The 15507-nt window shown below is 35.1% G+C and overlaps 1 protein-coding gene across 1 annotated transcript in view; it reads right to left on the bottom strand.

Moving 5' to 3' along the window:
• Window positions 1-14728, bottom strand: part of PDE7B (phosphodiesterase 7B) — a 443919-nt gene extending 429191 nt beyond the window's left edge. The window contains exon 1 of the mRNA XM_051997817.1: window positions 14027-14728. Coding sequence (XP_051853777.1) covers window positions 14027-14047 — 21 coding nt within the window. The 5' untranslated portion in view covers window positions 14048-14728. The remainder of the gene's footprint in view (window positions 1-14026) is intronic.
• Between the last annotated feature and the right edge of the window lie 779 nt (window positions 14729-15507).

Raw genomic sequence — 15507 nt, 5'->3', positions numbered from 1 at the left:
AACAGGTAAGAGTTTTTTCCTGGATTAGGATAAAGGCTACCTCATATTATTATAGTGAGGAAACTTCAGAAATCAACACTAAAATGAATCATTTCATTCCAAAGTCAAATACAGTTAAAATAAAAGGAGAAAATAGGAATCCACTATTTAAAAGGGAGATAATTTTTATAATCTCCCATAAAATGTATATTTCTCTAATTTAATCAGTAATTTTCTTAATGCTATGTATAGACAAGGTAGAAAAATATTACTGAATGCATAAGGAAAGATATAATAAAAAAGTGCTCTCCTATTGCCAGCTGACTAATAATTCCTTAGCCTGGCATTCAAAGACCTCTATCTCCAATCTGCATGTTTAGTTTTAAGAACATAACTGTCATTCACCTTAAATTAGATCCTAGCCAAACTAAACAGATCATTCATTGTTTCCCAATCTTATCTTGGTCTTTTCTGGAACTGACTTTTTGTTATCCTTGCAGTATGCCTGGAATATTCTCTACTCCCTGCTTAACTCTCTCCAATCACAACTCTGTCTATTGAAATCCTCTTCAGGTTCTAGCTTAGGTATTAGTTTCTTCAAGATGCCTCCCTCATCCTTCCAGGTATAGGTGAATAACCTCTGCTTTAATTTCCTATGCTACTTTATTCTTTGTCTTCTATGCAATATTAACTTTATCTTTTATATTATAGTCATCTGTTTTCAAGTTTCATCTTCTTAGTAGACTAACTTTCCTGAAAGTCAGTAGTGTGTCATTTCATCTTCATGGCTAAAAATAATGCTTTGTGTATAGAAAACACTTAATATTTACTTAATTAAATTGTTTGTTAAATTCCATATTGCAAGTCAAATTTCATGAAAATAAATGTGATTTTATCATGCCTTTGCTTTTATTCTAAGCAATTAAATCTGTTTGTATTGAAACTAATAAAAACATAAAGCAATTTGGATAATGAAGAAAGTTGCTCATTTCTGCCTGCTACTATGAAAGAACACATTAATTTCCACATCCCATATTTATAATTGAATAGCAAGAGGATATGTTCTTACATAAGTTAAGGGGAAAGTGTGAAATATTTTATCCCAAAATATTTCTTTGAGAGTTTTGCATTTCCTATAATCATGCAGGTACCCATAAATCTAAAGGATAAAAATTGCATTTGTCATAAAACATCTACAAATTTGAAGAAAAAAAAGGGGCACTTTGCAGTGCAAGGATCTCAATTTCACATTGTTTTCGGATTGTGAGAAACATAAACTCTTCCAACTGGATAGCCATTTGGAAATTCAGAATGACTCTGCAACTTCCAAAATGACCACAACAATCACATACATGGGTAGAGCAATGAAGACAAACATACTGATTTTTAAAAATTTGAAATCAAATTTGATTGCATTTGAAATTTCTTTTTTTTTTTAAATTTTTATTTAATAATTACTTTATATTGACACTCGTTTCTGTTCCGATTTTTTTTTCCCTCCCTCCCTCCACCTCCTCCCCTAGATGGCAAGCAGTCCTTTATATGTTGGATATGTTGCAGTATATCCTAGATACAATATATGTTTGCAGAACCGAACAGTTCTCTTGTTGCATAGGGAGAATTGGATTCAGAAGGTATAAATAACCCGGGAAGAAAAACAAGCATTTGAAATTTCATGAAACTTTTCATTTGGGAAGCAGCAGGGTATAAACTGTTAGTATGGATTTGAAATCAATCAGGAAGATTAAGTTCACGTCTTGATGGATATACACTATGTGACCATGATCTTGGCAAGCCTCTTAAGGACAAACATGTATTTATTAGTTGCCTACTGCACACCAGACATTGTACATATTATTTGACCCCTGTAAACAAGCCTAAGAGATGAGTGCTTTATTTCTCTCATTTTACCATTGAGGAAATGGGAGGCATACAGAAGTTAAATGACTTATCCAGCATCTACACAGTTAATGTGTGTCTGAGATTAGATTTGAACTCAGCTGGACTTCAGGACCTTTTGAGAGTCTCAAACAATATACTAACATAATAGTTACAGAAGTTATTGATATGAATTGAAGTTTCTTTTATCCCAAATTCCTTATATTGATGAAACCACAGATTCAAAGAAACAAACAAAAGCAGACAAATAAAACTTTTTGTTTACTTCTAGAACAGCAGGTAAAGCTAAAACTAGTAAAAGGAATTGATTGATCCTCTTCTGGTAAGCTTCAGAGAATTTTTCAGTAATTTTTGTGACTCTGAACAACTAGTTTCTCTTCTATCCTCCATTTTTCAGTTCTCAAAGATAAAATCTCACAAGCATCAAATGATAAACTGAGAAATATCCAATTGAGAAGTCTACTGTATGTAGACACAAAATGTCACCATGATGCTGGGCTTATAAAAGTTACTGAATGGATCATTATTTACTAAATACCAATGCATTCTAAGAATAGCAAGAGAAGGCTGAAGTTAGTAAAGAATTTACCTTTCCAGATAAACTTCATATTTTATACAATAAATGACATGAAACCTTTTTATTGATGTTTGTTTGGTTTTTTCTTTCACTTTATGATGTGATTTTTCTTGTGAAGTATGACTCATTAATATGTGCAATAGATGTTTAACTTATATTGGATTGCTTGCTGTCTGTGAGAGGGGGTAAGGGAGAGAAAGAGGGAGAAAAATTTGGAAGAAAGGTTTTGCAAAGATGAATGGTGAAAACTATCTTTACATGTATTTGGAAATACAAAAATTTTAAAGATGTTGCCATTATTTGGGTTTGAAAGTTTTTTGAAATATTCTATCCCAGATAATCCTCTAGAAGTATTCTTATAAATACTTACATATTTCATATTGCAAAACATTTTATAAAAAAACCTTCACATTCTCAAATCATTACATTGCATATTCTGACCTGTAGCAAAAGTGAGGCAATTGAAAATGGTCCCAAAGCACTGAAATAGTGGCAGGTCAGGAAAGTAGATCCTTTTGGAAGATTTTCAATGGCATGCCATCCCTGAATTTTAAGAGTCTATTCCTTCACTGTTTTCTGGGATGTTACTTTCTATGGTCCCCATCATAGTAACATATCTTTCCAAGTCTAACACTATCCTCCTGCCCTGAGGTGTGTCCTATCTATACCTTGAGGATTTGAGTCAGATTCTTTGAGGTCTCAATTTTCCTAGGGGGCAAGAATCCTCCTCTCTTGGTATAGCCTAAACAAGTGCTTCCTATTACTATGCATTGATACCTTTCACAATCTCTCTGTCCATCAACTATTGAAGAATTGAAAGCAAATTTTAATTAGATTATGCCATAGTGTCAAATCTCTAATAAATAAAATGTTACTAAGCACAAATCTAAGTGTTTTACCATTGTGTCTTGATTTGTTTTAGAGATTTATGCTTTGAACAATAACAAAAAAAGGGAATTGAGGGGAAAACTATGAAAATAAAGAATTAATTGAAAACCCTTGTCAAATAAATGAAGCATAAAAATGAAGAATTTTTAAAAATAAAGATGTCAGGAATATCAGTTTTTTGAAAAAAAAGAAAAAACACATTTTGTCTCAGCAATACTCAACAATTGACATTTTATTTTGTGGATATGAGAATATGAAAAAAAGAAAAAAATCTAAAATTTTCAGTTTATAATGATTATCAAGTATAAACTTGACATTTTGAGAAATATAAATCATGACTACTCTGATGACTTTCTTAGAAAATTAACCTTTCCATTACTAATGCAAAGATAATCACAATTCAGAAAAAAACTAAAATCTATATTCTTCCATGCCAAGGAAATGAAGTTGCTTTTTCCCTGTAAGGATGTTTCCTTACTTTAGAGTTCTGTATTGCTGTGGCATCTCCTTCATGGAGATGCTTTAAACAGTTTTCTGAATGACTGGGTTCTTTCATCTCACTAGACACAGCTGGGATTTGGAATACCAGGAAAGGGAACAGAAGGCATTCCCCTCCCCCCGCAGAGGTCAAAAGTGTACAAATTACACTGGTATTGCAGGAGCATCATTTTCATGTTAGTATACACACAACACACACACACACACACACACACAAAACACACACACACACACACACCTACTGATCTTTGAAGGTGAGCTCTATTTTCTTCTTGTAAAATGGGGATAATTATGCTTGTCCTGTTGAGATTGGAAGAGGACATGAATTCATAATTACAGTACAGGTTATTATGAGGACTGAAAATGATCATGGTACTTTGCAGATCATCCAGTTCAATACCTTCAATTCTAAGGTCACCCAGCTAGTAAATAGGAGAGCTGGGATTTGAACTTCAGTCTCTTAAAATTCAAGTAATCTTTCAAAAGCACTATGCAAATGAATGTAACTTGCTTTTTAATTCTCACCAGATATACAAATAGCCCCAGTCTCTTCCTTTTCCACTATATTCTTAACATTGAGGTCAGAATAATCTTCATAATGCATAGGTTCAATCATATCACTTCTTAAAAACATTTTAATAGTTTCTCATTGCCCAAATAAAATTCAAACTCCCTAGCCTAGCAGTGAAGGCCATCTGAAATCTGGCTTTAATCTATTTTCTCTCATCCTAATTTTAGTCTTCTCTATTTCATCTCTTAACCACATACCTTGTACCAAGCCACAGTGAACTAGCTCCCAGGATGTCCTGATTTTTTTTCTCTACCCTCTCATGGTCATATAATTCCAAAATATCTTCTTCTCACAACTCCAGTGCTGCCTCAACTATTGATATGGAACCAATCCTCCAAAGCCTAGATCATCTGCCATAGAACCTTCTCTGATTCCCTCCAATTGGGAAGAATCTTTCCCTTTCCTAATTTCACAGCATTGAGGAACTCTGTGATATACATAATATAATCTTAATTTACATTTTGATTTCTTTCATTGAAAAATTTATGACTGAAACTTTTAATTATTTTCTAGAGTGATGGTAAAATTAGAAAAATGGAAATGAGTTTGACAATTCACTCCTAAATCCCACAGTCTTTTCAAGTCACTTTTTTATATTTTAATTCCTTGACTCTAGACAAAGACAAAACAGTCAAAGGGGAAATGTGTACCTAAATGATCTTCTAAAACTGAATTCAAGTTCTTATCCTTATTAATTGCATTTCTTGAGCATAAGGACCATGCCTAAAAAGTTTTCCCATTTTTTCTCAAGGGCAAGCACAATGTATTGCACACAAAATGGTTTTGACACCAATGATTGGAAGTATGTATATATAAAAAGGCTTAGTATTAATGTGCTTTTTTAGCACATATACATTAATTGAATACACAATGAGGATGCATGGAGTATACCTAGAACTGACTAAGAGGAGGATAGGTGATCGATTTCCCTTTGGGAAATTTCATAGAGCTTATCATATTAACTCCAAGTTTCTTCCTGAAACAAAGGCTCATCTAACATTAGTATTCTTCCACTGATATGGAAAGTCATAAAGTGTTATAGTTACTGAAGACTTAGAATGACAGGTTTCCAATAAAGCTATGAGGAAGTATATTATGGGAGTTGCAATATATTTCCAATGTAGAAATGTGCAGGAATAATAGCATAAAAATAATGGGCAAAGAAATGTAGAATATATATATTCTCAGAAATAGCCAATGTGTTAATTTATTTTTATAGACTTCATATTTCTTTTAAAAAAGAAAGCTTCTAATGGTGGTGGTAATGGTGGTGGTGGTTATGATGGTGATAGTTCAATAGGCAATGATAAATATGCTAGAAATATAAATAAGAAATTATATTTAAAACACAGAAGAAAGTAATGAAGTATAGAAATAAACTGCAAAAGACAGAGGAATTCTGTAACTACTTGATTAACTGTAAGATATATACATATACATATATATACACATCTTATATGTATATGCATATATATTAACAAACTAATAGATGTTCATTTTCTTATACAAACTCGTTTTTCTTTGTATATTGAAATATTTTCATTTGTTAATCATTGTTGAGTTCACAATAAAACAGTAATTTAACAAATAAATTTCATGAGAAAGTTAAATAAACATAGTTATGTGTAGCAAGACTTGACTAGCAAGATCAAAGGAGTTAACAATGAAGGGACTCTATGCTCCACGAAAGTCATAAAATGTCAAGAAATATTAAGAATGGTTTCTGTCATATCAGATGGCCTTTTGTGTTGAAATTATGGAAGTCCATGGACAACACTCAGACACAGGATGAGAAGGCCCAAATAGAACAGAAAATATGGAATTAGAACGGAAAGAGATTTCAGAGTTCAATTAGATCAAACATTTCTCCATTTCCGCTCTACTCCACTCAATTTAGAAATGAAGTAACTGAATCCCAAAGAGGTTTACTGATTAAGGTAACATTAAGTTATGTGGCAGAATCAGGAGTCCAAATACAGAACTCTCTGGATCCAAATACAATTTACTTCCCATTGCACCAGGCTATATTTTGATCTGCACCTTTGAAGTGATATGTTTACTGAAGAGATTACAGATGCATCAAAGTAAATATTAAAACACTAATTAACCATTACATAGCCTAAGGATAGTTCTGAATTCTTTAGGGCTTACCTTAACTTTACTTTCATAAAACTATTTTTCATGTATTACCAACATGACTATTTTGATTGGACTATCGTTTAGTAGTCAATTCAGTCAAAACGGTCAAATAGACAGCATGTAGAAAGACACACAGCATTTGGAAGAACTCAGATGGGTCTAGTAAAGTATATTAGTAAAAAAAAAAAAAAACCAAACAAAATACTATAGAATTATAGGATATTAGGGTTTGAGAGATCATCCAAATCATATCATTAGTGAATGAAGAACATGAAACAGACAGTAGCAGGACCAAGGTTAAAATCACATCTTTTGATATAATTCAAAATATTTTTTATGCTGCTGTCCTATTGATTTAAGATATGTGAACATGAGCAAGATACTTTACTGCTCTGACCATTAATTTGCTCAACTGTGAAATGGGTTGCCTCCCTTATACATAGTCACTAAAAAGAAAATGCTTCATAGAATTTAAGGAGTTTTATAAATATGAGTTATTATTACAATCTATGTCTCAAAGGGCTGTAGTGGAAAAATACTATTGCGATTTTAGCTAATATTATTTATCATACTTTTTCTCTCTCTGATTGGACTCAATAGTTGACTTCATTAGCTTTCTGTAACACTTTTTTACCTAAGAATATAAAATTCTTGAGCAATATTTTAAATAATTTTCCATCATTCTTTATTATTTGGTACAAATAGAGGTTAAGGAACCTAAAAGGACTTGTTTAAGTTCGTGTGACAACTTAGGAGAAAAAACAAAACAAAACCTTGGTCTCTTAAAATTCCATCCACAGCAGTTAGGTACCACAAACCCTATTGTCCTTAATAACTGACTTTGTGATCACTATAAATATTAACACTAGCAGTGGAAATAGGTTCATAGAATACCATAGGTTTATTTTTAATCTCATTTGTTAGAGGTGATTTTATTCAAGGGCAGAAGATTTTTCCATGGTGATATTTGTGTGGTTTGGGAAACTTCTCAGACTATGTTTTCAAAAAGGGCTTGGTGGCAAAATGATGAAAATCTGTATGTCCTATATAAAAATAGGGATATTAGATTTGGAAGAAATTGTAAAAAGAACTAAGAGAGATGGAAGAATGAATAGAAATGAATATGAATGAGTTAACAAAATCATCAATATTCTCAAAGTAAATTATTGAAATTTAATCCTGGAAGATGTTTTATGAATGCCTTCATTAGTTTAGGAATCTCAGAGACATCAACCTTGTTTTTATAGATCAGGAAACTGAGACCCAGACAGAAAAAGCCCAAGTTTATGAAGATAGTAACTAATTAAGCCAAGATGTGAACTCTAGTGTTTGCATCCTTTTTAATATACTATATTTTTATTTTCCAATATAATGTAATGTCCCCATATTTTACATAAGAAAGGTGATTCCCAGAGAAGTCAAGTGACTTATTCATGGTAACCTAACCAGCTAATAGCAGAGAATCAGGACCAGAAACCAGGTGCTTCCTCTAAAAACTAGATCCAATGTTTTTTTAACTGAACCATGATGTCATATTATCTAAGTCCATAAAAACTTTATGGGTTATCCTACCATGAATGAAAATGGCTTTGGATCCTTGGACTTTTTTCAGCCTTCTTTGAATCTTGGATTCCTGATTCTCACAATTCTTAGAGAGTTGTAAGCCTAATGAAATGAGTGCGATGCAATGAAACAATTGACTAATTATTCAATTTATCATTGAATATTTGAACTAGTTTAGATGAAAATCACAGCTCTCTTTAATAGGACTTTACTATGGAAAATCCCACTTTCTTTTGTTTTAGAACACAGGTAGTCATGACATCCCTGACTCCTCAGGGAGGTCAGAGTCCCCAAGGGGAGGTGATCACAACCCCCCTGACTTCTCAGGAAGGGAGGTGAAAGTACTAAAAAGGAGATAATCACGCCCTCCCTGACATCTCAGGAAGGGAGATGAAAAGCACCAAAGGGAATTAGGGGTTGCTAGCAGGTTTCTGGACTGAAGAGTCTTATTAGAAACAGGTATGCACAAACCTATCAGCATGGGAGGTATTACACAAGCACATAGCAATAACGCAGAGGCTATTAGTGATGATTCTGCCCACAGTCAGTGCAGGTTTGATGTGGTGTAACAAACATGAATTGTACCCACAAGTAACGGTATAACAAACAATATAAATCAACATGGTTTGGGTATAGTAAGCATTTGTGCCCACTATGGCACAGCACCTTATGATTTCCTCTAAAGGAGCATCCTTGTGCAGTCCTAGTATAATTCTTCTGCAAACCTCATTAGCATTTTCCTTAGCAAGTTGCCTTATCAAAATGTCTATTACTGCATTTTCCCCATTAGTCCTTGTGACAGCTGTCTGCAAACATTCCACAAAATCAGCAAAGGGTTCTTTGGCCCTTGTGTTATTTTTGTGAAGGCCCCACCCTTGTCGTCTTTATTGTGGAGAGAAGCCCACGCTTTGATAGCATTAGCAGCAATTTGCTCATATGCTGCTATGGAATAATTAATCTGTACTGTGATGTCTGCATATGAACCTACACCTGTTAGTAGGTCATAGGTGATTGTATCATAAACTCCACTTTGACCATTTTGTTGGGCTTATATCCTACAGAGCTCACTATATTCAGAAAGCCACAAGTAGTTTTGTCCAGGTTCTGGGCATATCCTTACTACAGATTTCCAGTCATTAGAGGTCAAGATTTCAAAAGCCAAATTCTGTAATAACATCTTAATATAAGCTGATGTAGCCCCATAAAGAGTGCAAGCCTTTTCCAGGTCTTTGAGGATTTCTATATCAAAAGGAGCATATTTTCTATTTTCTTGACCTGAAGAATTAAACTGTTGAATTACAGGAAAAATGTGGTGTTGAAATTCCAGTACATCTCTCCCTCCCGCTTTGGCCTTAATTAGTCCCTTTTGCAATCTAGTCATAGGAGCAACTGGATGCGGGGGGGGGGGGGGGGGGGGGAGGTGCTGGTGCTGTCACTGCTCTCCCCACTACCCCTCCTCCCTCCATCCTGGAGGGTGGAGTTGATGGAGGAGAGTTAATTACCTGCTCCTTAGGTGGGGCTGAAACTGCCTCAGATTCACCACACCCTTGAGCCTCACTTAAGTCTCCATGCCATGTGGGGATATGGTCATTAATCAGTTCATTATCTTTCTCCTTTATCATTTGGCTATTCCTAGAGCCCACTTTGGGCGCCAAATGTGGTGCCCACGTATTTAAAATCAGCTGAAGTCAGGAATTCAGGTTAAGGGAAAAATCTTCAATCTTTATTCTCAGTAGAGGTGAAGAAGGATTGCAATAGAAATATGGGCAGGTGTGACAGGAAGCCAGCTAGCAGAGGTGAAGGGGGATTGCAGGTGAAAAGGGGATCGGAGGTGAAGGGCAGTCACGATAGCAATGTGAGCAGCTGTGATAAGATGCCAGCCAGCATTGTCTCTTTCCACTTCCCTTTCCACTCCCCTGCTTCCACCCACCAAAATCATCATTTCCTATACAACACATCAGGACTTGCACAAAGATTGCCGGGGGCCATTCTTTCTCCAAGCTTATATATTAATAGAGTATGGTCCAATTACTATTTAGCCTCATGTGCTTGGGACCTCAGTGCATCAACTCGAGTTTTAGCCCATTAGAGGAAAATATTCAATATGTATTATTCTAAAAGATATTAACATCTTGAATTAATAATGGCCATAAAATGAACTTATTTCCAAATAGGAAAATTATACATATACATGAACACATAATACATATTTTTACAGATATACTCATTTAATCAAAAATATATATATGCATATAAAACCATGGATAGTTATATAATTATGGTTATATGTGTATGTGTGTGTTTTATGTAGAGATGTGTATATAAACATGCCTATATGCATACATACACACATACATATATAGTTCATTCTCTAAGTTCAAAGTTAGATTGTGAACTCCTTGAGAACAGGGACAGTCTTTGGTTTTTCTTTGTATTTTCACATATTATCATAAGTGCTTGGTGAATAGTAGCTATTTAATAAATGTTTATTGACTGACTGACAAGGTTGTGTTAATATTACCTTCACATTTCCATTAAAGTCACACCTTCATATATTGATTGATGGGATTTTTTAAAATTACAAAGCAAGGAAATACCCTTGACTTATTAATATGAAAATTAAATTAATTAGCTAAATGGGCCTCCTATTTTTTGTCCTAACTATGTGGATTCAGTGAATTAAAATGTGACAAATTTGAAGAGAGCTAGATAAGCAGCCTGAAATACTAAAATTCAGACACTTTAAATTTGTTACTTTTGTGCAATGGATGCAGTGGTTTGTTATAAGTATATACTGCAGTTGTGATTAACAAAAAAAATTACAAAATAATAATTAAATCTTCATTGCAAAGGAAAGGAAGGGGAGTTAATTTAAGATGGAAAGAACGTTAATTATCTCAATTAGACAATGAAAAATTTACTGTCTCCTTTTTTTTTTCCTTTTTACTCTCCCTGAAAAGTTTGAGGCATTAATGTTCAAATTCCAGGTTGCCTCTCAAATAGATTTCCCTTCCTACTTATAAAATGAATTTGGTAAAGAGAGTAGGTAGAACAGAAGTGGAAGCTAAGGTTAGTGATCCAAGAGATAAATCCCATGTCTTCCTATAATGTTACTAGAATAACTATCTAATGTAGGGCAAAAGATGGGTCATAATGGGGAGTTCTAGAAAAGGAAAATATTGGGGAATCAACAAATTCCCCATTTTTGTTTTTCTTCTTCAGTCATATATCTCCATGCAGTGTACTTGATGGAAAATGTAATTATATCTACACATACCAGTAGAGATTCTGTTGGAATATTAGAGAAGTTATCTATATTAGCAAAATGATAAGATTCTTTGGATAGGAATTTCTATTCTCTAAGATAAGAGATAGAGACATTTTTTATTATCTAACTTACTTATTAGCAGTTACATTTTTATCATTCTGAACATAATTTTGCCAATATCTTTCATTTAGTTATGGTTTAAGCAAAGTTTTGAATGGACTATCTGTCTGTCTAGTTTCCTTCCTACACTATGTCCTATGATTCTATAACAAGTAGTATTTGCTTTGATTTGAACTGGCTCACACCTAATTCAAGTTTTGGCAGATTAATTAGCAGTCAAGGAGGCTTTCCTAAATGGAAAGTCCTCATTGAAATTGAACTTGGTTAATTTACTTTTACCATTTTTAGAGGAAGATCTGCTTCTGAATGAAATGACAGAACTTGGCCTTTAACTGCATTGTATATAGTTGCATGTAGGTATGTGATGATGAGAGGTGATTCCTCTTGGTCTTATCAGTAAAATAAATAAATCAAGTATTTAAAAATGCCTAATTAAGCAAATTTATCTTACTATTTTCAACCCATAAATTATTGCCAATAGCATGGAAATGATTAAACCAGTAGTCACTGAGAACTCCTATAGTATTATGTTGGGCACTGTGGAGATAGTAAAAAAGATTTGTTTTATATAATTTCCCCTCCTCAGTACACACAGGCAAAGTTTTATGTTTATGCTTTTCTTAATTTGGATTTTTTTCCCTTCTCCCTCACCAGCAGGAACATGAATTTGTATGTGTGGACATGGTTAAGGTGTCTCTACTAATTTACCACTGATTTATTTGCCTCTTGTGGTTCAACTGAGTGAGTGTACTCTGAAATCAGAGTGCTCGAAATTTCCCAAAAGTAAAAGAAAAACCCTGATAAAAAGCTTGAAGGGTAGTAAGCAGTAGCTAATAAGACCTAACTCTGGGCTCCCATTTGACCCAAAAAAGATGCTTCGTTTTATCAGAAAAGATGTCAGTGAAGACTTATTACTGACAGGCTTCTTTGTTTCACTAGACAGGAGTGAAGGATAGAGCAGAGGAAATGGAGGAGCTGTAGTTATGCATTTGCAATACACAAAGTCCTTGTTTTCCCACTAGGCACTGCAGAATAGCAATTGTCCATTCACAACACATCCTCTGCATTTTAGAGCTAATATTTTTGCAGTCCTTAAGTTACTACATTGAAGTCTAGTGCACTTAATTCTTTTTAACCCTTTGCAATTCACTGAGTGAATTGTACCCTGCCTAGCAGTGCTGCTTTGCTTACATGACCTGATTTTAAAGGTTTCTGTTCTGTGAAGTTCAGAATGGAAATTAAATCAATAAATAAATAAAATGAGCTATTTTGCAAGCACAGTAACATATTCAAATAGTTTTGCCTTATTTATTATTGCATAACTGGGTGATGGGGGGGAATCACTCCCTGGAGATCACCATCACTTAACTGAAACATATTTACCATGCATTCCTTGAATTTCACTAGAAGGATTAATATTAGGACAGGCTTTTTTTTTTTTTTTTTTTTTAAAGCAAGGTCCCTAACAACAGTGTCTCCCTCAACACATATTAATACTGTGCCACTGAAACCAATGATTTTAGTCCCTAGTTAACAATCATTCTAGATTCCTGTAGTACTTACTGTGTTTATTATACTTGTATGTATGCACTCTCTGTCCTATACAGAGATGTTTACTGTAAGACTGCAATAGTCATTCAGGCCAGACCACAAGATGGATTGGATCTATATGTCATTAAAAAGCCATCCAGCTCAATCATCTCAGTCCCTAATTCAATTTCCTACTCCGTCTCCAACTATTGTAGGAAGAGACTATTTGCGAATTTATGGTACTAGAAAGGAAGCTACCTTTTCTATTTCTCTTTTTTTAAAATAAATAAACCTTGTCATGAAAAAGGTTGGATCTTGCTTTTTGACTTCCCCATTCAAAACACAGCGAAAATGCAACAAGGTGATGAAGTGAAAACTGGCATAAGGTTAATTATTCTGACACACTTTTTGAAGGTTGGTTTGTTCACAGTCTTAGAAGCCCCCATTCCTTTCTTTCCGTTCAAATTTACTTTAAGTTTATGGTTGCAATGAAAACTCCCAATCAATGGTGGGATCCTTACTTCCCCATTTTCTCTTGTTGTGACCTCTCCCTCCCCCCACCCCTAGCAAAGCAAACAACTCAACTCCAGAGTTTCTCTTGTTGCCTTTCAAAGAGGGACTGATGATGGCAGGAGGACCTACAGGAGGGAAGTCACCCGTTTTCCTCTGAGCGGGCACCAAGAGCTCCTGCCAGCATCTCCCTTGACCTCCTCCCTCACTTGCCCAAGAATCGCCCTGAAATAGTTAATTCAAGAGCAAGTGAAAATATACTAGTCAGTTTGCATTGGAGGGGAAAAAGAAGGAAATTCAAAAGCTTGTTGCTGTAGTAACAATCATAGGCAGAAAATGTGTGTGTGTGTGTGTGTGTGTGCCTGCGCAGTGTGTAGTCACTTAAAATGAAAATGCATCCCCCACCCTTTCTAGCCTGTTCTGTGACTCTTTCAAAAGCAAACAAACACGCATCAAGAATGCCGCCTGCAGTGGCTGTACATACCTCAACCATTAAACAAGACATTTAACCATAGTGGCAGTTCTGTGACCTTTGAATGCCGTGAAATCTCTGAGCGGTGCTGCTTGTTCATGAAGACTTGTACTGCAGGATCCAGCAACTTCATCCAGGATTAGGAATATAATTAAGGTTGTTGTTGCTTTTTTTTTTTTTTTTAAGGGGGGGGGGGGGAGAAGAAGGAAAAAGAGAAAAGAAACCAACAAGCCAACCAAAAGCCCGCGCGCACACGCACGGGATGCGAAGGAGCAGGGGAGGGGGCGAGGAGCAAGGAAAGAGGTTTTTCCTTCTCTCCTCTCTGTCTTTCTCTCCCTCTCTCTGTCTCTGTCTCTCCTCTTTTTCTCTGTCTCTCTCAGAATCTACTTTTCTCTCAGGCGAGTTGGGCTAGGAGGGTGAGCCTTGGTGCAGTCTGGCGGCGGCGGCGGCGGCGGCGGCGGCGGCTGCTGCTGCTGCAACTGCCACTACTGCTGTTGTTGTTGTTGCTGCTGCTGCTGCTGCTGCTGCTTCTGCTACTGGGCTGATGGATGCAGGACTGCCGCCTGGCCCGTTTTGGTTCTTGAGAAGAAGGCCCTGCTAATCTGGGAGTAGTTGCTGTCCGTTGCCACAGGCAAGGAAAATTGGAACCCCAATCCGCTTCAGCACTGGTAGCTTTCACCGGAGTGGAGCTTTTACTGTTTATGTTTCCTCATTTCAAGAGTGACGTCAAAGGGGTTAGTTTTTCCTCGGCATGTGCGATTAATTTTAAAGTACCGTACTATGGGAAGAATTTGGGACAGTGATTAGTCAGGATTCCCCACACACCAGGGAGCGCAGGAAGCCTTTGACAAATTCAGGTTTAAACCATATATGCATACAGAGGGACAGAAAAATTCAGGTAAATAGAAACAGAAATATAGATATGTACATATATGTAGGTGTATATATAGTGATAGTTATAGATATAAATATATATACATACACATTCAGAGAAAGGTAGGAGATAGACAAATGGGCAGAAACAGAAATATACACACACACACATATATAGTGTGGGTATGAGAGAGTAAGTTATAGATATACACATTTTTTACACATAGACAGAAAAAAACAGACATAGATAGGCAGAAACAGAAATATAGACGCAGATAAATAAAAATACATACATATATGTACGTAGAGACATAAAGAAATAGAGTCAAGCAGAAATAGAAATATAGATATATGGATGTATCTTATATGTAGATACATATTTGCATATCGACATCTCTCATCTATGTATCTATTTGTCTACGTAACTTTTTAATTTTTTTTTTTAACTTACAGATTAAGATAGGAGTCAAAGCACAATTAAAAGCTCTCAAAGGAACAGCATCCTAGTTTATATTTATTACATGGGTAATAAATACATCATACATGTATAGACACTTCACTACTCTTGCTCATTTCATAAATAACTTCATCTTCCCTTCTCTTCCCTAAATAAAGGGGGT

Source organism: Antechinus flavipes, chromosome 4, assembly GCF_016432865.1.
Source record: "Antechinus flavipes isolate AdamAnt ecotype Samford, QLD, Australia chromosome 4, AdamAnt_v2, whole genome shotgun sequence".
Taxonomy (NCBI): Eukaryota; Metazoa; Chordata; class Mammalia; order Dasyuromorphia; family Dasyuridae; genus Antechinus; species Antechinus flavipes.
The sequence above is the reverse complement of the archived record's forward strand: the minus strand, read 5'-3'. Positions and strand labels throughout refer to the sequence as shown.